The sequence below is a fragment of the Seriola lalandi genome, unplaced genomic scaffold, assembly GCF_002814215.2.
Source record: "Seriola lalandi dorsalis isolate HSWRI2012SDOR001 ecotype SW California unplaced genomic scaffold, Sedor1 jcf7180002054933, whole genome shotgun sequence".
NCBI classification, from domain to species: domain Eukaryota; kingdom Metazoa; phylum Chordata; class Actinopteri; order Carangiformes; family Carangidae; genus Seriola; species Seriola lalandi.
This window is the reverse complement of record NW_019525485.1, coordinates 4,383,382-4,407,644: the sequence shown is the minus strand read 5'-3', so window position 1 is coordinate 4,407,644 and position 24,263 is coordinate 4,383,382. Positions and strand designations below refer to the sequence as shown.

The 24,263-nt window shown below is 41.7% G+C and overlaps 1 protein-coding gene across 1 annotated transcript in view; it reads left to right on the top strand.

Moving 5' to 3' along the window:
• The first annotated feature begins 1,952 nt into the window (after positions 1-1,952).
• The window catches only part of pard3ba (par-3 family cell polarity regulator beta a), a 143,371-nt gene continuing 121,060 nt past the window's right edge, over positions 1,953-24,263 (top strand). Inside the window, exons 1-3 of the mRNA XM_023393326.2 lie at positions 1,953-2,169; positions 2,268-2,389; positions 9,971-10,072. Of these exons, the coding sequence (XP_023249094.1) occupies positions 2,273-2,389; positions 9,971-10,072 (219 nt within the window). The 5' untranslated portion in view covers positions 1,953-2,169; positions 2,268-2,272. The remainder of the gene's footprint in view (positions 2,170-2,267; positions 2,390-9,970; positions 10,073-24,263) is intronic.

Below are 24,263 nucleotides of genomic sequence, written 5' to 3'. Positions count from 1 at the left end.
CCAAAACATTTTTTTTCAGTCTCTACACCTGTTCTAAAGAATACATTACTGGCACCACTTAACATGATTTCTGGGTGATGAAGTCCTTCAAACTTTCAAAATTTCTTCCAGCAATCTCACGTTGCCACTTGAAGCTGCTGATGTGAGGAAAGTTGCCAAGTGCAGCTCAGAGGAAGCGACTGGAACAAGCCGAGAACAGGTGAGTGTGGAAAGTAAATGCAAAGGCAACAGCTAAGCCGTCTTTTTCCCCAGCCCCACACGGTTTGAATAATGTTGCATAGAAACACACATGTTGTACTGCTGGCTGACTGACCGCAGCCAAGTGCTGGCAACAACAACAAAGAGCGATGAGTCAGCAGCCGTGATGATCACACTGGGGAACATAACCAGCATCATACAATGTCAATGACTCTGCAAATACAGTGTTAAACCAGGTATGAAATTATGTTCTGTCTTAAAAATCAGAGCCCAGGAAGCAGCCACTGTAGGATTTCCTAATTAGGGATCATTTCTTTGTCCTTTTCCATCTCTCTGTTCCCCCCCCAAAAAAAATTCCCTCAAAAATACTCACCTTGTTTATTGGGTATGAGAGGAGTGAGATGAAACAAGAGGCAAAAGAGGCTGTCAGCCCATCATTGTTCCGTTCCATACATTTCGGATGAATTACAGTGGCAGCGGAAATAATTGCTTGTCCCAATTATGAATCCATCTGCCGTTGTGGCTTTCTGATTTGATGGGGAGAAAATTCCCGAGAGCAAAACCAAACAATGCCCGAGAATAAGGCACGGGAGCGTGTCAGCTGCCATTAATATCCATAAAGGCAATTTCACAACACACCTAATGACATAAAATGACAGACAATAACGATTAGGTAATTAGTATGTGTGATGTCTGTGTGAGTAGAGGTGTGGTGGCCTGTGTGTGTGTGTTGGGGGATTGGAGTAGGGAGGTAGTTAGGCTAATGTATCTCTCTGTAAATGCATGTGGACAGTTTACCTCATCGTCCTTCTGTTTATCCTATAAAATAATATGACTTAACAGGAGTAAAGGGAAAAGGGTCAATCAGGTTAAAAGAAACTACAGGACTCTAATACATATTTCCCATTAACAATGTGCTTTTGGATCCAATCCTGTCAGATAAAATCCTACCATCTCCAATATGATCCAATCGGATTAACCAGAGGTGTGAGAGTAGGTATTCATCCCCTTTACTTAATTAAAACTACAATATAAAAACACTCCATTACAAGTAAGTCCTTCATCCAACATATTTCTTAAGTATGTAAATTATCAACAATAAAGTATTAATAGTAAAAGTAATATTTTCATCTTTGAAGCACAGTATTGAATAAAGATATATTATAATTATTATAAGCTGTGTAGGAGTTATTCTTACAGATTCATTTCTTACAACATAAAAATGATGAGCTCAACTGCAATAACATGTCTAAGGTATCAAAAACAGGTAATATTCACTGAGTCAAACAATGACAAAACAGCTCAAAGTAGCATTGGTCTTTAATTTTGTCAAACTGTGTCACTTTTGCCACTTTTTGTATTCTTTTTCTGGATGTTGCTATTTTTTTTTAATATATATATATTTTGTAAAAATGAATGTAAAATGAATTGTAATGTGTATATTAAGTTTATATAAAATATAAAAAATATAATCACCATAAAGAAGAGACTTAAAGGTGAAGGCAGACAGAAAAACTGAGGAATATGTATTTTAGTTTAGTTTTTTTTTTATTATTGTTGCTCATTTGAGAACTATTAAAACTATACCAATCATATGGAACTCTGGGAACTGTTTTGAATACGAATAAATAATGAAATACACATTAAAGGTAGTAAAATAAAGTACTATGAGAGTAGTTGGTGTGTCAGTGGGAATGTAATTTCCTGGAGAGCCGGAGTCGCTGTGATTTCTTCCGGGTTCCTCTCTCAGTTTGTTTTGTTTGGGTGTATCAGCGGACAGCTCAACATGACACAAAGTCATACTCTGCGTCCGTAAGTGCCATTTTCCACCAACTTCCCTGGCGGCTCGGCTGAAAACAATATGTGCTCTGGGGATTAATTCAACTGTTTGTCTCGGTGAAAGAGGACAAGTGACTTCAGCGTATTTTCATCCTGACCTGAGACACCTGTTGCTCCAGTTTCGACAGACAGGTGCCACTTTCTTCTCACAGGGAGCAACTCCCGGTAGAGAGACTACCAAAACTTGGATTAACTTCTTAACTGATCGCATAAATTCTTTCAATTTACAGTTGGTATGAAAGTTACAGTAACTTTCGCCGACACCGCGGTGGTGGTTCCCTGTAAAGCTGGATGGACCGTCTGGGATTTAGTCGAACAAGCCACGCGGAGGTACCGCAGGATTTTGGAGCAGGTAAACAAACAGACAAACTGTCACTGACATTTTCCTTTACACTATTTTTGTTTATGTGTGCCCACAAAAAATGATATTTCATTCCACTCACATTTTGTAAGCTATCTCCCGTAACTTGGCTGAGGTGGGGATCACGTGACGTGCTTAATTGCGTGGTTATAATTTTCATAGCATTATAGCTAGCAGCTAGCTTGAAAACAAGCTAGCTGCTATCTTAAATGAGCAGGGAGGTTTCTATAATTTGCCTAGAAATAATGATTCATTTTGCTACTAAAATTGAATAGAGTTTGGTTTACTCAAACTTTAAATGTCATAGAAGTGTCATTCATAAAAGGTTTGAGACCTTTTTAATTTTCATATCAATGTCTTGCCACTATTTCTTAAGTGGTGGCAAAATTATATATTATAAAAATGAGTAAAATCTCCTGAAACCTCCCCCTTAAACATGTTTATGCTAATGTGCCTTTCATATATGGTTCTGCTGTATTGGTGGAGAGTGCAGCCACAGTTCAGTTATGTATCAGATACTAAACATTTGATCTATGACATAAGCAGTGTTGATGTTTAAGTAAATGAAAGAGAAAGGGCACTAATGTTGAACAAATCAAACTAATAAATCCATCACAATTGATCGCCAGCTTGCCTCAGGACACCACAATGCAGTGCAGCCACAGCACATTTTGGATGATTAATATGGGGTGTGACTGTCACATGCCTCAGCTCCAAAAAACTCAGTCACCTTTTGCTGTTGCTCTCTGCCATGTGATTGGAGTCGAACTTCACTTCTTGGGAAGTGTAAGAGCTGACAGGTTGAGGGGAAAGTGAATTTCCACTGGCATGAGCTGAACGCTTTGAACCAAACTGATAATAAGTCATGGTGTTATTAGAGTTAAGGAACCCCGGATGTAGAGTGTTGTTTCCCTCTGGCTTGTGTTGTTATGAATGCCCCACCTATAAACAAAGACATAAACCCCTGCAGTTTTCTGTACCCTGATGTTACAATCTCTTGAACATTAATCATTCTGCTGAACTGACCTTTTATTAATCAGCAGCTTTGTATATGCACGCTGTCCTGGCGTGATAGGGTGCTGATGTGTGTTTCCTCTCTGTGCGTATGTGAGGTGGCACTGGCTGCAGCCTCTGCTGTCTACCTGTACAATAGCTCCCCCTTTAAGCCCTGGTATCTCAGTGGGCAGGTGGAAGTTTACTGTTTGATGTCCTCAATGTGGCTGCAGTCGGGGATGTGCGCGGTGGACAGGAGGCTTTGTCCTGTGAGTGATTGGGGATTAGGATTGGTGACAGGCCCCGGTCTTATCGGTTGGCTTGGTACCCCTCAGCCCGCCCACGCACCCTCCCCCCCAGGGCGAGCGGAGAGGCTGGCTTGTGGGGATGCGAGAGGCTGCGGAAGCAGGGATGGACGGACCGTCTGGGTGGCTGGATGGCTTGATGGATTGCTTCCACTCTGTGAATGTGCACACACAAACATGTAAAACACCTATATAACCATACACACACACACACACACACACACACACACACACACACACGCATGCATGCATGCAAGCACGCAGGAGCTCATCTTGCTCTGTGTCCCCTGAGCTGTCTCTTTTCTGCCTCACTGACAGCCACAGCCATGCCCACTCTGCCCAGCGGTCCCTGTTGATTCCCACTGAGACGCTGTGGTGCACAAGCTGAAGTAGGCTAAATGTGAGTGTGTGATTAGAATGCACCCTTGATTGCTTTTCACAGAGCATGTTAATTAGGAGTTGTTGCTAGACGCTGACTCAGCAGTCTGTTGACTTCTCTTAATAGAGGGAGATCGTCATGAGGACAGTCCAGCTCTGTAAGTGCCAGCAAGGACTAAATACATCTGACCAGATGAGCCCGGCTGCTCCTGCCAGCAGAATCTACTTATCGCCCACATTAACCGCACATTTCCCCTCTCGCCGGCTCCACCGCTGACAGCAGGGACAGTGTCAAAAACCTGGGTTTAATCGCTGAGGGTGTGTTTGTGTGTGTTGGTTTATGGCCATGTGCATGGTGAACAGGATACTGCACAGTCTCACTGTGAATTGCAGTGATGGCATGTAGACCTTCTTAATTAGCAGCTTATTTTAATGTGATCTCAGCTGTGACTCTACATGTTCGGCTGCTTTCATCGCCTCTGTAGAGAAAACAGTTACGTTAACCGACAAAGCCTCTAACTAACTGCATACTGAAAATTACTTCTCATTATACAGTGTGATTTGTACAATATGAGTGTATACTTGCCATCATGGTGGTAATGAAAGATTTCCCCATATAGTTTCCACACATTGTTCGAGCACTGCTAATATGGCATATGATGAGGAAAGTAGGGGATTCTGGGATTTGTGTAAAGATTTGCACCTCAGGTGTTAAGATTTATTTAAGTTATCAAATATTAGATAAAATCTTAACTTCCTTTCTTACTTCGTCATCTATATAAAATAATAATATAATCTAATATAAAATTAGTGTCTCTTATAGGGCTCCAATTAACAGTTATTTTTCATTAGATTTAGTTTAAAAGAATGCAAAACAATAGTGAACCTGCTGACATCTCAAATAAAAATCCAAAGATGTTTGATTTATGAAGAGTGTGTGATGGAGGAAAACGTCCATAGTTGCAGATGAGATGAGTCCTATCTTGATAACAGCTGACCCACCTCTGTTTTACTCAATTACTGTATTAGTGTAGGCCTGTAGCCTGAGGCACCAGCATGTAGACTGCCAGTGTTGTGCGTTCTCAGGGGAAACGGCCAGGTACTTTTGCTGTGTCTCTCTGTCCCATGGTCTGTCTGTGCAGGTTCAGTTCAGATTACAGCCCTTATACCGACCTGACAGCACGCTAAACAAGCTGAGAACATTTTGCCCTCCTTCTCATGTGTGTAGGAGTGGAAGGTTCCAGTGTGGATACCTATGTGATGTGTGTCAGAGCTCAGCTATGCAAAGGGCATTTTTAAAGTTTAATGTAACTGTTCAAACCTGCTGTTGTTTGTGGCGTTGGAATTTAGATCACGTTGGCTGTCGGATGTGTTCAAGGAAATGGTCACAGTTAACCTTATCGATCCCTGAAGGGAAATACTCCTCCATTTCAAAGTTCTGTATAACTACTATGCAGCATCTTGAGGCTAGAGGGTGTTCTCTGTTTAGCTGAAGGGCACTTCAGCAGGACCGATGCCTGCTGGCATGTAAATTTAAATTAGGTCATCCCAGACATCTTGACATTAAAAACAGGATGTGATTGTGTATCAGTTCTCAGAACTTTTTAAAAATCAAATTGCCTCCCTGTCTGGTTTTACTGTGTCCACCAAAAATAGATCAAGTCCATTTATAAGCAGCATATAAACAATCAGGATTGTAAATAGATGGTTAATCAGTGCAGATAATTAAGAAAAAAAAATCAAGGTCATGGTTGGAGGCATTATGTTTTTAGATTATCGGATAATGTCACTGTAATCTCACAAAATATATTTTTTTCCAAGAATTCATATGCTAATTATGACACAATTTAACACAAATTTCTAATATGATAAAATGATGAAATATATCCAAACGGTCAAAGGTCAACTTCACTGTGACATCATAATGTTCTGCAAAAACACTTCTGGCTATTATTCAATGTTGTAACTCAGGAACAGAAGTAGAGGTTGTAAATTGACTGGTTGGCGGAAGTATACAACCATGAGGTGGTCATTCTAGTTTTTCAAATAGTCTTTTCTAAGTTCCTCATCTGCAGGTATGTGCAGTATTAAATAGGTGGAGTTATCTGTATAGTACTTCAGTAAAAACTTTTTGCTTAGTTAAGCTTGCTGTTGGCAGGAGATAAAGCAGCATGGTCCCTTGCTCTTCTTAAAATGTTGTGAGACAGCAGTGTTGACTATGAAATTGGCTTTGTAGTGTGTAATATACTGCTTATAAATGCTGAATGGAGAGAGAGAGAATGTGCCGAAATTGAATATTAGTGCTCTCTTTTCCCCAAATTCAAATTCTGTGTTCGTCAGTGTGTGGACATCACTGGGCTCATTTGTATTTAGGGGAATGTGAACAGTCTGTAGCCTGACTGAGAATGATTGTAACTGGAGAGTGGAAACACTGAATTGTCTAACATTAAAAAAGTGGCTCTGTGATTTCATGGCTAATACTCAGTGTGTCATATTAGATCGTTGCATCTTCACATAATTTATTTCTGTGGTGTTCAGGAGTAATTTTGGCCTGTGATTACAATAGAACGTTGGCGACTGCTTAGGTCAAGTTGTCTGTTTCTTGCTGCTGTCGTCCCTCAGAGAAAAAGCTCTCCACAGCTTTCCTTTCTCTTTCCACTCACTCGCACTGATGGACCCAACTCGAGGACAGCTCCTCATCGACTCGTTCTTTAAACCCTTTTTTTTTTTTTTTTTTTTTGTCACGGCTAAATCCACACCGTCCTCCTGCAGCTGTGTAATTACACATTCTTCTGAGGATCAAAGTGTGAAATAGCACCCCCACCACCACCACCACCACCACCGCAGCGAATTTAGCTTCGCTAATCGCCCTGGCGCTTCACCGTTCTTGAGTGGTGTCGTGTTTGCTCACCAGAGAGGGGGAGAGGGAGAAGAAGGAGCGCTATCTGTTTAAATGGTGGGGGACTTAATAGTGTAATTTGCAGGGAATTTACTCTTCTAACTGTCACGGTAATTCTCCTCTGGTATTGACTGACTGACTCCCAACTCCTTTTGTTTTTTACTTCATGGGAAGAGTTCAGGATACAAAGGGGAATTACCAGGGATTGACGACGTGGGACTTCAGAGGTTTTTTTTTTTATTCCCTTCTTTCCTCTCTATAGATTACTTTCCCTCTGAAGTGTCATACATTCACCCCTTTTCATCACAAGGTAGGCAGGGAAGTGTGTCTCCTATGGTCTTGTGAGTTCTGGCAGAGCACAAGTATAGCACAAGTACATCAGGTGTGCTTAAGCACGGCCTGCAGAGGTGACGCTAATTAACACTCGGGCATTGTTGCGCTCTAATCCACTGATGTGAATTAATCCCTCGCCCCGAAATTCACACTCATGCTTCTCATTTCATTAAGGCGTGTATCTTAATGCTGACGATGTGATGCCCTTCCCTCCTTTGCTGTTGTACACAGACACACACTCTCTCGCTCACACATAAACACTAAGAGGCAGAAGAATGCCGGCAGTCGTTCAGGTTGGACCAGTTTTTCTGGCGAGGTGTGAATGCTTTGCTCCTGACGTCTTGGCTACATCCATGCTCCACCGGTTTCAACGTCTCCATCCCACATGTGCTGTCCTGGAGTAAACTATCAATAAACACACCATTGCACTTGTCATATCTCATAATCATTATCATTGAGGAACCGCTATGACACGCAGGACAGTGTTTGCAGGTGAGAGCTAGTGCTAGCAGGCATCTCCACTGGCACTGACTACAGTAGCATTAGCCTTTGCCTTGCATATTATAGTGATGCTTTATTCCACATTGACATTCACCCTGTTTGTCCACCTACTCAAAGTGTGTGTTGTGATCTGATAGCAGTGCAGGCAGGATTTGAGATGACAGGGACACTCATAAATACCATGTGTGAAAGCACAAACGTGATCAGATGTCATTATCCTTGTAATGTTTCCAGATATGGATCACATGTTGAAGGTTACTTTCTTCCCAGCGTTCTCAGATGAGTCTGATCAGATTTAAACAATGCAAACTATGAGGAAGTAAGGCCTCCTCTTTTTTGTGAGGCCCTTACTCTTATTTTATGTTATGTTGAAACAACTTCATATTTTCACAGTGACAGGATGCTCTGGGCTCTGTCTCAGTGGATTGCATGCTTGTTTGCATATCATACAATGCCGTTGCATTGTGTGGAAACTGCAGTGTATTTGTATGCTAGTTGTAGTTGCGGATTACTTGCTGCTCTATCTCTCGGAGCTCTGGTGTTGGTATTATGGGCACTTCTGAAGAAAGGGAGGTTCTGGCTTTATTCCTGTGATTGAAGTCCCAGGCTTTCCCAACCATTTGTTTTAAGAGAATGGACTTGGCCCATTGTAAAAGGCAGACACCCTCTTTTTTGTGCCCCATAATTCACATTTGGATGCAGCGGAGCAAGAACAAGCCCATTCACAACGGGGCTCAGTGATACAGCAGAAGCTGCTCGCTGGGTCTTAGCCAAACTCATTCCAGCCTCTGAGGCTTATTGCCTATAGCTGTTAATTTAGCTGGTAATGTAGTCTTGTGTTTCTCCGGACAGATTGCTTATTGGTATTGGCAGTTCCTAATGGGCCATTTTCTACTGCACACATTGTTAGAACCGATAAGGCTTGTCAAAGATTTCTAAGTCCAGGAATTCCTTTTAATCTGGAAAACCAGCAAATACTGAACCCATTCAGAAGGTCAGAACTACATTCTGTTTCACTTTGTTCTCATAATTTACAAAATTTATCATCATCCTCATCTTAAATTGTCCAGAAATGAACTCAGAGAAGCATCACCACAACAGATTATGTGAATACTTGGTCACAAAAAGGGGAAGATGCTATTGTGTGTGTACTTCTCATTTGATTTTGTTGTGCTAACAGTTCACAGATTTCAGATTGCCGCTCAGTCAAAAGTCCTTGTTCTCTTTATCAATGTATGAAGCTCCACGTACTTCCTGCTCTGTGGGGTGTGTTCACTTTGACCTCTGTCCTCATGGTGACAGTGAAACTGGCCTGGAATGTGCCCACCACCGCTCCCCGCGGAGCTGTGAAACTGGAAAAGTTCCTATCCTCCCCCATCTCACGCTCGCATAGCTCTGTACAAGCTGTACTTTTTAAAACCCGGTGCTGAGCATGTACAGTGTAATGTAGGTCATCTGTCCTTACTGTACCTGCCAAACAAACAGGGAGACCTGCTGTTGTGTCTGAATATATGCCATTGTTATGTTGAGTGACTGTCAGTATTGTGTCACATTTGTTGCTGTAAACACATCATTCTAGTTGAGTTATTTCTTATTCTTATTTTTATTTCTTATATTGAAACAGTGACTGAACCTAAATCTGTAATAAACTGAAAATGATGAGTGAGTGGTCAAGCATCTCATGCTACATGTTTGTGCAAAGACATTGTTACTGCACACACACAACTGGGATATTTTCTTTAACTTGGCAGTTGCTCTTATGACAATTATTGTAAACGTGTGATAAGAACAGCCATTGTATAATTGTGTCTATTGTGTTTGTTCATGCACCTCATTGAGTGCCAGACATTTTAAGTTTCTGTAACATTTGTGAAATATGTCTTCTTGCGTTCTGTGGTCAGTCTTACAGTCAGTATAATATGATTATTATTGAATAATTACAGTATGACCAGTTGAAGATTGGTGATAGATGTCATTGGTTGTTGTAGCTGTTTTAGTTTAACTGTGCAGGATTCTGATAGTGAAATATTTATGAGTTAGTTCAGGTTTATAACTATCCATTATGTTAGTAATTCAAGCTATTTATTAGGCTTATTTGTTATTTTATTTACCAGCCCTAATGCAAATTCAATCATTTTTGCTAACTGGTGTCTTTGTGTCCAGCATGGAGAGAGAGCAGTGAAAACCCACCACTTGGAGTACGCTGAAGGAGGGATCCTGGACATGGACGACATGCTGAGTGATCTAGTGGACGACAGAGACAAGGTGAGGAGGTGGAGGGACACGTGTAGCACCAGGGATGCGATTCATTTGGTTTATCTCGGCTCACACAGTTTTGTCCTGTCGTTATTATCATCCAACCCTGAACACGTGGCCATGTTGACGTACTGTATGATAGCAGTAAGCTGCTTCTTTATTGTTCTATACCTGATATGAGGGATAGTGAATTACAGCAGGGAATCTGTCATTCTTATCCATGCTTAGAGTCTGGTAGCGGATTTGTTGTGACTGCCTGTCTCCTGGCAGGATGACAGGATGTCCAATAAACAAGGTATTTGCAAATCCAAACCTTGGTTAGCTTGTCACTAGTTCTTAGGAGTTTGAACCAAATGAATGTGATAAAAAGAGTTTTTCTGCCATGGATCTGACCAAAGAAAATAAACTGATTGCATCTTAATTGGCTCCAATCATGCTTGGTAAGGAAGTGAATTTATTTCCTCCCCTCCTTTCCTCTCTCCAAACCGCCCTCCCTCTGGTTCCCTTCAGAAAGTGAAGCAGTAGGAGTGTTGACGGTGCTGTGTGATTTAGCTGTCATGTTCATTTGTACTGAGACAGATAAAAGGACACCATTTCAGGTAAATCATCCATGTGCAAAGGGAAGTTCTCAGAAACAGCAGTGATGTAACTTCACAGGAGATATGGCTCGGAGTTTTTTGCCTTTCATACACATAAAGACAGTGGCCCAATTTCTGTGAAGAACAGATTTCATTCCTCTTGCTAATTTCCCATAATGCATTCCTAAGATGTGCTAATAAACTGCCCGAAATCCATATTCATAAGCCCCTGGTGCAGACGAATGATGAATTACCAACTCTTAGTCAGCAAGAAGGCCAAATTAAATGGAAATGGAATATTCAGCAGACCCTGTACCACGCAATAACAATTGGTATTTTAGGCTGCATGAACAATAGTGTGTGTGTGTGTGTGTGTGTGTGTCTGTGTGTGTCTGTGTGTGTCTGTGTGTGTCTGATGTGTGTCTGTGTGAGCATCATGGCAACTGCAAGTTTGGCAAAATACTCTTTGTGAAAAAGGGGACAGAGCTAAATAATAGATGTGTAAACTCAGTGAGAATCTTCAACGGCGGGAAAAAAAATGTTTTTGCAATCACAGAGAACAGAGGCCTCATTTTCCCGGATGATAGAATTATAATCATAAGATCTGCATCTTATTTGTCCCTAAGAGGGTGAGTCACGGATTTTAATGACTAATTTTCCAACCTAAACCTTCTTTCTCTCAGCGTCCTCAAAGTGATGGTGATGAGGTGTCACAGATGAAATCCCACTCTGGCATTTGATCAAATTCTTTCACTAACAAGTGAAAGTGACGTAGTTTTCCAGGCTGCGACGCTTTTTGTGATTACGGGCTCTGCAGAGCATCCGCTTTGCTAGAACCGGCACCATGCAGGAACTGTCCTATTTACCTTTTGTTTCTTTACTCTCTATTCTTTCACCCAATCCTCCAAACGCCCTCCCCGCTTTCATCTCGCTTCTCATTTCATCCTTTTGTTTTTGCCGCTGATGAAAAGATAGCGGACCGAAAAGGACGAGTGCACATGATCTTCACAACGTGCCAGTAATCTGACTTATCTCCGGGCTTCCAAATGGTGTCGGCTCTCATAGATTAATGAGCTGTGCCTGGCATTCTTGATTAGTCTGACTTCCTTTTGTTTGTCTACGTTTTTATTACCTTGCCGCAGCCGACAGATTCTATCTTTAGTGCTTTTCTTTTTCGTTCTGTTATTGTGGCTGATGCTGTTTCACCATCAATCATACCGGAGTGGTCCCATTGTGAGGGCCCTCCACCACACAGCATGGGCCCTATGTTGGCCACGGATGCTAATGAGAGATAATGGGTAGCTATTTGTACGCCTAGTGGTTAGCTTAGCCACAAGTCCAGACCTCCCTTATCTGGGCCAGTCTCTGACTATTATTCAACACTCAAACACACAGTCACACACACACACACACATCTGTGCTGTCCCTGCTGCCCGCACCGAACCACAGGAAAGCGAGTAGCGTAGCATGTTAGCATTAGCGTGCACGGAAGTAGCGCCACTGGTGGTTGATGAGGGCAGAGATGAGGGGCTGGCTGTGATTTGATTACAGTTCTGCCCCCTGCATCTGTGACATGTGCACACACACTTGCACAGTGACATGCATACACACTGTGTTCATTAGCCCCCCATCCTGAGACACCGTCCACCAGCCTCCTCATGAATATTAATCACAATGTGATGAATGTGCAGAAGGCCGTGGGGTGTTGGCCTAGGTGTGACCACGTATGCACGCTCAGACAAAAGACCACAGTATTCAGAGACCTTTGCAGGTCGTGGTTCAGTCAATTATACTCTATGAAGCTTTCCTCCTCTTTGACCCTTTACTGTGGGTGTGTTATGTGTGCCCTGCAGCTCTCAGATGACAGTTGGAGGCATGGCAGTTGGAGTCAATGACCTGTCAAACACCCCACTACTTTGTTAATGGTGAAGAGAAGTGGGCAGGCACAAAAGCTTTTTGATTTCTCCCTCTTTTGTCACACTGTGTTGCTCAAATCACTGCAATTTGGAGACAAGTTAACCTGCTTCATCCTCTTTATCATCCATCAGTCCTTGTCTATCTTTTTCAGTTATGTAGTTGTTCACTCACAAAGTATCTTGATTTGTCAGGTACTGATTCTGCCATATGTTGTTTTTCCTTTCCTTAGTAGGGCCTCCAATACCTTTTTTAAATTCCACAATTCTCAATACCAAATTCTGGAAAAACACACTCACAACCAAGCATTAATTAACTAATACAGTGACAGACCAACAGTGTGAAAATATTCATTCAAAGAGCTCATGTTATGAGCTATCACTGTGTTAGCCTAAACCAGGTAACATAAACCTTTGTTAACCTCCTATTTTATTTTTAAGCTTTTTTTCCTGTTTTTTTTCTGCAGTGAGAGAGAGAGTGAGAGCTGAGGTAAGGACTAAGCCTTAATGGTAAGGGCTCTACTAGATGAGCCTCCAGCGCCCCAGCCTTTGTGAACCTTGTGTGTGGTGGCACTTTCACAATTTGCACAATTACACAATAATGATAACATTTCTGAAATTAACGTTTTGACGACATGTTTTAATATAAAGTTAATTTGTCTTTGAGGTGCAGACTGGCTCATTGTGTTTTTTTTTTTCCCCACAAGTTGTGGCGGAACTGTTGATGCTCCTGCACTTGCCTCCACCACTGAATGTGTCGTAATTGTTCCTCTGTCAGCTTTCCTTCTTCTTCTTCCTCTTCCCTTTGTGTTTCACGTCAGACTAGAAGCCATCCAGGGTTATTATTCTGCCAGTCAGTCCTGGAAAAATTACTTCTTCAGGACCTGTGACATCTATGGTATTGTAGAAAAACAAGTACCGTCACATTTGCAGAATTTATGCATCGATTAGGTATCGTAGTATCTCCTTTCCTTTCCTTTCCCTCTTTAGTTCCGCATCTCGCCCTCACTCCTTCTCCTCTTCCCTATCCCTCTTTTCAAAAGCAGTTATTAACAGATGTAGTACTTTACCACTAGACATTTGCCTATTTACAGCTACCAGAACTGTCACTCTCTCCCATTCACAATCCTTTGGGATCCTGCATTAGCCGCGGCCATTACTCCCATATGTCGCCACGGTACACAAGAGCTGTCTGGCAGGCTGTCCAATGCCAGCATGCCATTAGCATACAAGCTATACACTAGGTTCCAGTTGGTGAGCACTCCCATACACACACAGAATTTTACACATGTGTGCATAAAGAGAGATACTGTAGTTAGTGAACAGTACTTTGTCCAAAATGGTACTGGGTGCCACAAAAATGAAACGCCATGTAGATGCTGCTTGATTATAAGTCTCTCATCATTCCCGTCCTTCACCTACACGCAGCTGAAATTTGAAAGTTTAACATGTGTGAGTGTCCTCTCCTGTCACGCTGATCTCCTCCAGAATGAGAATTAAACTCAGGGAGCATAACGTCTCCTCATAAGTGGACTGTCACTCCTCATTCCATGTGCGCGAACACACACACACCATTACATTACCCTACACGGACCTTGTTTTCTTCAAGGGGAAAAACACATAAAAAGCTCAACCTTCCATCCAGTGCAGCCAATGTGAAATCTAATTTCATGGGAAATTTAATGAAAAAAAAAAACGGAATGATTTCCTCCATCTCTCTTTAATTAGCCCTTTTTAATCACTACGCCTACAAGGCGGACATGAACCTCCTGTGCAGTCTCTGGTTGCTGGAATGTAAATGGTATGGGTGCATATCTCAGCTGATCTTGCTCTGAAATGTCAACTGCTTGATTATGAGGCCATCTCCCATCATCCATCTTCTCTGCCTGCATGTCACAGCGGACGACGCAATGCTAGAGAAATAAATCGGTCACATGGAAAGGCGTTCTGATATTTACAGTGGGTCTGTAGTTATCTCTCATATCTTTTAAAGAGACACTGACACTTCTTTGAATAATGATCTCATTTAATTACAGAACACGTAAGGAATCATTTACGCACTTCAGTTAACAGATTAAACAGATATGCATGATAGCCCTGTTTTTATATATATATGAAGTCATGAAAAGAGTTATGATCATCAGAAGAAATCAAAAATGTAGCTGCGAAGTTTTTACTTCTTTTTACTTCTCAAATCCATTTTTAGCCAAGTCCATGCTTGATAGGTAGTTAACAGAATAATCTACAGTTGAAAAATAGATTTCACTAAAATGGAGATACTGTTTCCAAATAACTTCAAACATAATAGCTGGCATTCCTGTGCCAGTTTCTGTCTTACTTACAAATCCGATCATCTGATTCATGTCAGGTCGGATCATTTGATTCTAAAGTAATGGAAACCTGTAGAGTTTATGACCACCAGTGGCCCCGGGGAGCAATATTTTGATGAGAGGACGACTCTTTGTTTGTATCTCTTGCTCTATTCAGACACTCGGAGATGCCTGGTACACATTAACATTTATTAGTTTGAATGTGTTGAGTATGCAATCCATTTTATAGCCCTGATCGACCATGGAAATGAAGAAGAAATGCTGATGTAAACATGGATGTAAACAATCAGTTTAAAAGGAAATGATCGTTTGTCTTCAATTACACACACACAATACAACAAGCAAATACTTGAAGTTGCAAGAGCCTTTTGTAGGGGCCTGCACCGTCTCAACACAAACCGAAATCAGTCAAATGTGGCCAAAAGTTTAGTCTTTAGCTTCAGATCTCAAAACTCAAAATTAAATAATGCTGCTGTAAATTTTATTTCCACTTGTCCCAGTAGAACTCTCTTGTTATATTAGTTATGTCGGGTGATTTGCCTGAAGTCATTTACTACATGTCAGATGTCGGCCCCTCTGACAGCCGACAATAAGGCATTACTTAAAACGTGCTAACCTGCCGGAGAATAAGTTTAGTGAATGGGGAAGTGATTGCGAGGTGCAGACGTGCTGATTAGCCTTTGACGCTCTGTGACACCTCGCTCCCTCACCTCCATTCCCCCTCATTCAGCGTTGCGGCGAGCTGCGTTTGATTGGCATCTGAATAGTCACATAACTCTGCACACCGTCTGAATGGCCAGTGATGAGCAGGAGCATGAGGTTCAAGTGCGCTGATTAGAAAATGTCACATGCATGCCAGCGTAATCATAATCTATACCCTCTTCACATACTAATCACGATGCATACATTCGTACCTGTGAAGATGGAGTGCGTTCAACACCATGTCCGTCTCACACATTTGAATAATAATTAGAAGTCTTGCATGGATTCTGAACTTGGCCCGGGTATAAAATAAATCAGTGATAGTTCACCTGTAGTCAGTCATTATGTTCCTTCTTTTGTCTTCTTAATTGATTTTCCTCTGACTTTTTCTTTTTTCCAAAAAGAACATTTATTTTGTAAGGTTGCCATCCCTGCTGAAGCCTGGAGGCTCCAGACATGTTGAGCATTTTAGACTTGATGGTCTGACACTAAATTGCATAATGGAAAATGGGTATTTTAAATGTTCAATTTAAAGGTTTTTTCAGTCATGGCTCCAGTATTGTCATTATGTGAAATCATATTTCTAAATATTGTTTGTCCATTTTGCATGAATGTTGTCTCGCGTTTCTAAGTCATTGTTTGAAAATGACACAACAAACTGTGGATGGATTTGATTTCCATGAATCTGATGTTGACTAATTATTCATTCTCATGAACTTAACTGACGCATTAATATATTCAAATCTCCAGTAAACATACAGTATATTGAATAAAGCTAGATTATCTCTGTGTCAGACTGTTACCTGCAGATCAGATCACATCAGACCGGAGTGGGTGAATGTTTTGCCCGGCGGGATTCGGTCACTTGAGCTGATTTGATCATATCTCATCAGTCTCGACCTTGATTCAACCCCCCACCAATCTGAGCATCACAACAGCTCTTCATCTGATGATATTCAATTAACAATACCCCCCACACACACTCTAACACACACACATTCAGCAAGCTCTGTTTGATTGTAATTATGATGAGAGGAACCCAAGGAAGGCTTAAGGAGAAATAATTCTTGCTGTGCCCGTCTTTTCATTTAACTGCACGCGCGTGAGTTTTCTCATAAAGTTGCACTTCGGAATTTTAATTTCTTTAGATGATCCATTGCTCTACCTTGTGACTTTGAATGATGGCACCTCTCCAAAGTGATTTATCAGTTCACTGAAGCAAAAGACCAGGATTCAGTTAGGATCAGGCCCCTTTCTGTTTTCTTTGCGTAGGTGTGTGTGACTTATAGAGGCTGCGTTAGGTCATCACACCCTCAGACGTCGTCCTTTGGTGCCTCTCCTTCTGTTAATCGCACAGGTTCTGTGTTGCCCTCTGTGTCACCATCACACCGCCCATTAGCTCCTAATGGAGCGAGACGGTCAGGCTGTAACCTGACCTGCCTGCGCCTGCTGTGGCAGGAGGAACCTTGGAGGGGGCAGCCGCTCCGAGGCCAGAGGCGCACTGTGCTCTGTGGACTCACTTTTCTAATGACACGTGTATAATCAGTGTAGTAGGAGAAGGTGAAGAGGCGGTCTTTGTCGTGGTCCGTGCGTCAAATTATGTGTGTAACTCACTACAGCGGCTACATAACTCCAAACATGAATTTCTGTATGGAAAACCGTCGCATTCAGTCACATTGATATTGTTGTGAAGCTGCAGCTTGTGTTGTTTGTTGTCAGTATTAGCTTTATCAGTTAACAGGGATTTTGGCACAGCAGCCTGCAGATGAGCTAATCACATCCAGCTAATGATCTATTATAGATCAGCTTGTTTACAGCAAATCTACTCTCTGACCTAACCAGCCTCACCAGCCATCTGTTTTCCTAGATGACATTGCCCCAGACTAGCGTACATGTGTGTGTTTGTCCGAGGGTGTGTGAAAGTGTGGGGTGTTTTCCCTCCGCTCACTGGGTCTCTGCTCACTCCAACTGCTAATAACTCAAATCAGCAGAAAGTCACACTCCCGGACGAGTGTGTGTGTGTTTGTAGCAGTGTGTATTTTCACAGCAACAAGAAGATGGATGCTTGTAATAGTGAATCCAACTATTTCAGTTAAATATTTAATGATTCTGGTGCAATTACACAGCTGAAACCGCATCTGTGTCCATTGTGTTGCACGCACTCAAATACACTTTCATGCACAAACACACACTCTATTATTGCTTTTATTCATTTTTTCTGCCTCTCACCCTCATCACCTAACTGATTGGCCTAATGAATGATGCTCTGTGAACGGTAATGTGTCTGAATTGGCCACTTGAATTACTAGCTGGCCTACATCTGACATGGGAGAGACCTAAGGAAAGGAGGAGAGGGTGTTTCACTCGCATAAGTAGAGTTTGGATTTGAAATGAATCTCAGGAAAACAAAATGATGATATTTCTTAAAATACAGTATCAAGTTAACTGTAAAAAAAAAAGAACACAATTATAAAAATAATTGATTAATGGTTCAGTGTATGAAATAAATGGTGAGGATGCAGATCAACAGTTCAGAAACTCCTAACTGGTGCCTTGTATTACGTTAAGTTTGAGTTTTATGTTGCAAAACATAGAAAAGCCGCAAAACAGGAATCTGGCTTTATAAATGTTAGTTCATGATTTTTGACCCTTTTTAACATTTTTCTTTTCTTGCCATTAGTTGCATATATGTTTTTGTTTTTACTTATTTGTCAAATTACTTATTTTAGTGTTGAGATCTATATCTGTAGTAAAAGCATTGTTACCAACCTGGCGAAACACCAGCTTATAAAGAAGAAAAGGAAGGAAAATTGTTTCAGCGCTGCGAGTGTCGGCTTTGCACTGAATGTTAATTAGAAGCTGATATACACTGAGTTAATGAGCTCAGCGTCCTTCCTTAAATTGCTCTATAAAATTATACAGTCCGAGCAGTGCTCCACACATTATATACTACATATCTATTTTCAGCTTGGTGGTGCTGTAAACTGTGTAGTGGGACCTCCAGCCCCCTGACATTCATATTTATGGATGGATGGTGCTGTCAGGTGGTGTTTTGTACTCCTGGGGCTTGCAGACGTGTAATGCAGCACAAATCCCCTCCAGGCTTTGATGTTGTTGAGTCAATTACTATCCGATAAGGCGTGTTAGCAGGAACATATATGTTCATGGGTGTAAGAAAGAACTGGACGTAAGGCTTTTTTTTTTTTTTTTTCCCCCTCCCAAACACCCTCAGGCTCTGGGTGATGTTGGCTCTCCATGGCAACGGCAAGTACTGAATGTCGGTAATGTATAGTTCATATATGCTGTATATAAGCAAGCTCGACTGTAGTGGAAAACAGAATGTTTACCCCTCAAGACGTAATCTGAGCTGATGAATAGCACTTTCAGGCCATGGAAGCACTCTGACCCTGAAATGGAAAACCACAGGAACGAATTTACATCATGGCCACAGTGGAAAACTAGTAAATTATTAATCATTTAATGAATAATAACAATGAAAAGTACAGATTTTCCACTTAAACCATCATAAATATCACTTCAAAGCTCAGCCTACACAAAGAGGATGGCAAGAGGTAGAAAGAAAGAGGTGACGTATAGAATGAAAGTGTGATGTTAAAGAGAGGGCAGATGGAAGGAAGAGGAGGAGGGAGGGGCAGCCTGTGGAGGAGAGAGCCACAGGTGAGAGGGCGGCAGCCTCGCAGCTCTGAGTTAATCACTCCTTCTATTTCTCTGTCAGATCCCGGGAGGGAGGAAGGGAAGGAGGGAGGGAGGGAGGGAAGGAGGAGGAGGAAGGGGTGGAGGGAGCAGCTGGCCCTGTGACGGCCACAGGGAAAAGAAAGCTGAATATTAGGCTCTGGCTCTGACTTTTAGAAAACATTTGTGATTTCCATCTGTGTATCTGTGTATAAGGGAGTGTGTGTTTGAGTGTGTATTTGTGCATATTTATGCACATTTATGAGAAAGAGGTTATGACTTTCTGCGCGCAGAGGGAATACACGTCTCCCGTTTGTTCCTGAAATGTGTGTGTCCTCTTTGTGTGTGTGTGTGTGCGTGTGTGTGCGTGTGTGTGCGTGTGTGTGCGTGTGTGTGCGTGCGTGCGTGTGCGTGTGTGCGCACACCAGTGTGTCATGTCCACAGATGCGGAGCAGGACCAGTGTAACCACCACTGATGTGTTTGCTCTGCAGAAGTGATGAACGAGCCGGTTTGATATTTGTGTTGCCGGTCTGAGAAATACGAGGCCTGGAGCTCTGCTGTCACCCACATCCCTCCTTCTCCTCATCCTTCCTTCTCTCTTTCAGGCCTCTCGGGCGTGTGTGATTTATGAAGAGTTTACCCTCTCCCTTTATGAGTGTGCATAAATAATAATGTGGCGTGTCACTGAGCATAGCCAGCACCGCAATACCTCAGCTGGTGGCTGGCTTCGCGTATGAATGTGTGTGTGTTAATGGTTGTGTATACTCTCAGTAGGCGCATACGTGCTCCATCACTGCGGCTGATGCGACAGATGTGTGTGTGTGTGTGTGTGTTAGTGGATGCAGAGAGAGAAAGAGAATTATAACTCAACCCTTTTCTGTGCCATAAAGAACCTTTCTAACTTTTTGGCAGCGTGATCAATAACATGTTAATAATGCAGGTTTACAAATTTTTCTTTTCCCCAAAACCTTTGCTAAGTTGTGTGTGTGTGTGTGTGTGTGTGTGTGTTGTTGGTGTAGGTGGAATAGGATTGAATGTTTGTGTTTGCACTCCAATATGTGAATGGAGGTCTGCGTGTCTCATTGAGCCACTTCTAGCCGGCTGGATTTGAACCCCACTTCATTCACACTTATTTTACAAAAGGTTTTGCCACACGGCTGAACTCTAAGATGCCATTTTAGAATGAAAAGTAACTGGACGAAGATGGTTGCAGCTGAAAAGTTTATGCAGTGATATTACCGCAATAGCAACATTTGAAAGTCGGTAGTTGTGACAGTTGCATGGTAGTGTTAACAAAGTTCAGTACATACAATAATCTTCAGGGTGAACTGAGTGACTGATAAAATCTCTCTGGGAGAGATTTGTTGTAAGAATTCCCAAAAAGAACCAGGATCCAAATATCTGGTATGTGACCCTAATGTTTATATTATATTACCCCTGATTCTGATCTCAGCCCTGATTTAAGTATGTATTTAAAAAAAAAAAAACTTTTCCCTCTTTGCATCCAAGGGTCAGTGAGTTGTATTAACGTATGTTGTTCTAATCTGTGTGAATGGTGTGAAAATATAAGAAAAGCTTGGTCACTAAAAGCAATTTGGGTCTGACACTGTTGGAAAATACTGTTTAACCTGCATCACTGCTTCTCTGAGAGGATTTCATATCTTTCTTGTGATTTTGTTTAGTCTACTGTTGTACCGAATAATATCTATGGAGAGATGAGTGTCTGTAAAGATCTGTTGTCAGGAAGGAGATTGAAATTGAGGTTGAATAACGACATGATTTTTTTTTTTGTTGCTATTTTACGGCTATTTTTACATTTTGGAAGAGGTACGAGTTCTGGGTCATCCTTTGCTAAATTTGCATGAATGTAAATGCTAAGACCGCTGTACCAACAGACAGAGGAATTTACTTTGGTGTGCGAGTGTTCATTCTGTCAGAAGCATCAAAGAGACGTTATGTTCAATGTGGAAGTATTAGCCGCTGTTTGGAACCACTGGCATCTCATCAAACAGAAAGAAAGAGAGATTTAGAGGTTCAAGTAGTGATGTCTCTGTATATGATTCATTATTTTAACCGAGTCCCTTACCACCAGCACACAAGTTGGATTGTGCATCTGTTTGTGTGTATCAGAGAGAGAGGGAGTGTGTGTGTGTCTTTTTTTGCCCTCCTTTGTGTGTTTGTGGTTGCTTCTCTAATCTTATACACTGCTTGACTGTGTGTTGCAGTGATTTGAGTGTGTGTGTGTGTGTGTGTGTGTGTGTGTGCGTGTGCATGCAGGCCCAAAGCCCGGTATGTGTGTTCCTGAGAGGTAATCCCCCACATCTGGTAGTGTGCTGTATAGATTCAGGCAGGAACAGAAGTAGGATTAGCCCTGCTCTCACCGGTAATACAACCAATTTTCTACTTGTTTAAATAACACAGGCCAAACATTCCTCAGATGGCCCTTACGGTGCCCTGAAAATGTGTGTATCTGTGTAGGCTGAGTGTATACAGTATGTGTTCTTGAACAAAGATTAGTTTTTGGTACATGCTCGGCTGCGTGTAATGTTGGTTGCTTGCATGTAGTCTTGTTTGTAGTATGTGCGCAGTGAGTCGGTGCTTCACTGTGTAATGTTATTGTCCATTATTAGAGGGAAAACCTACTCTAAGTCACTCCAGACAGTGAAGAAACTGCTGTACGTTACATTTAAGATACTTGTCATTTGTTGTTTGGTGTAATATTGTAACCCTGAGCCATTACTAACCAAACATAAACTGTTATATCGCACCCAGGTGTTTCCAAACAGCTTCGATTATCATAACTGTCTGTTTCCTAAATCAATCTTCTGCCAGTGTTAAACAATGACTAAAGCAAGTGAAAGGGATGCTGATTTCTGCACTGACAACTGCCTCAATAGACCAGAATGCAATGCCATGCACTTGATTTTACAAAGACATTAAAGGGACACAAATGTTGATTGTCCCTTCCTCAGGATTGAGGCCACTGAGGTCATATCCTCTGTGTTCTTTACATTCTATAACTCAGAACATACAACATATATATACATACAGCTATATACAACAGCTTACTTTGGGAAATATAAACAATTTTGGCCATATTTTTTTAAGTTTCTAAAATATACCAAAGCTTTGACAAAATAAAATGTGCTTGATGTTCGAAAAGTTTCCTGATTTCAAGTTGCAGTCGACCGTGCAACTCTTGTTTGTACTTGAACTTGTACATGAATTGGCACCATCTTCAAGCCTTGGGTGCTATTCAGAGGCATTCTGGGAAATGGAGTAAGTCAATAACTAAAATATGTCAAAGGCACGACAGAATATAAGTATATAAAAAATAATCAGAATTCATCATAATATATCTGCTGTTATAAATTGAAAATGACACAAATAGTACATAATAATACGTGTTTCTCAGATTGTCCAATGTAGCTGTAACCTCAACATCACTGCTCTTCATACTGAAGAGTATCACTAATTACAATTACCTGCCAGTCGATTTAAGAGGGCAAAATAACTGTGTACACCTTGTTTGAAATTGATTGCCATTTCTCACAGGATGCCATGGATATCAAGAGCCAAATTTCTGCTCAGTCAGGGTGAGATACTTAACTTCACCCCTCTGTACCTGTGCACTGTCAATATTCATCGCGCTCTCCAGCCGTGGAGAAACTCATTCTCTACACATCATGTCTGCTCTTTGTTGAACAGCATCCAATTCACACACGGAGGGGAAATTTCTGTCGCTGCCTGCGAACACTCGACTTCCCAGAATCTTCACACCTCAGGCGCTCGCGATTCAGAGAATGAAAAACAACAGCAGATACACAAATGCACAGTCAGGAGCCATATGGAGAAAGTATTTGCTTTTGTGCACAGTATCATCAGTTGACCGTAAACTGCAGTTTGAATCCTTTCAGCTATGGAGCGATCGCAAATCTATACACCATGCCAAATTGTCAGGTACTGCAGGCTTTCATTTTCAGTCAAGACACTGCGAGTAGGAGGTTTATTCTCTGTGATTCACATTTTAGTGCTTGAAAAAACAGATGTCTAAAATAGTCTGTGTAAACCTGTACTTTAGTGAAGAAAGTGTGTCTGTGTGTGAGTCACAAGCTCTCTCTCTCTCTCTCTCTGTGTATGTGTGTACTCTATATATGAGTGCCTGTGTGTGTGTGTGTGTGTGTGTGTGTGTGTGTGTGTGTATGTGTGTGTGTGTTTGTGAGAGATGATTGGGTTACCATACTACTGTCAGGATGCTGCGCGCTCCTTCTGAATTATGCATCTCTCGTTCAAAGAAAGAATGAAGAATAGCATGAGAGGGAGAGAACGGAGAAAAGGGGGGCAGTCGTAAGATAAATGACAACAGCACAAAAGCAAAGCATCTCAATAGACCCGTACTACACACACGCACACGCACACACACACACACACACACACACACACACACACACACACACACACACACACACACACACATATATGCACACACACACACACGCACGCACACACAGCAGTGCTAGACAGGGACGAGAGAGAAGAAGAAAAATGGGTTGATTAGTACCAGCGGATGAAATAGGGAAGTGTGTATGTTTGTTTGTGAGCTTGTGTGTGTGTGTGGCTGTTGCTTATGTAAAGAGGCTTGAGTGGTCCCAGCATGCAGTAGTGTTTGACTAAAGCAAGGTGGCACTGTTCCTCCTCTAACTGTGAGAAGTGTGTGTGTGTGTGTGTGTGTGTGTGTGTGTGTGTGTGTGTGTGTTTGTGTCTGAGATTGTGTCCACAGTTGTGTCTTTGTGGTGTGCATTTTTAGACAATGCTTTTATACAGTGTGCTAACATCACTGATTGCATGCATGTGTGTCTCTCTCCCTTGTGTGTACCATGCAGGATGTGCTGCATTTGGCTAATTAATTCTTAGCACGTACATCAATTATTAAAATCTGTGAGTTGCAACATGTAAACACCATATACTGTTTACAGCAGCCGG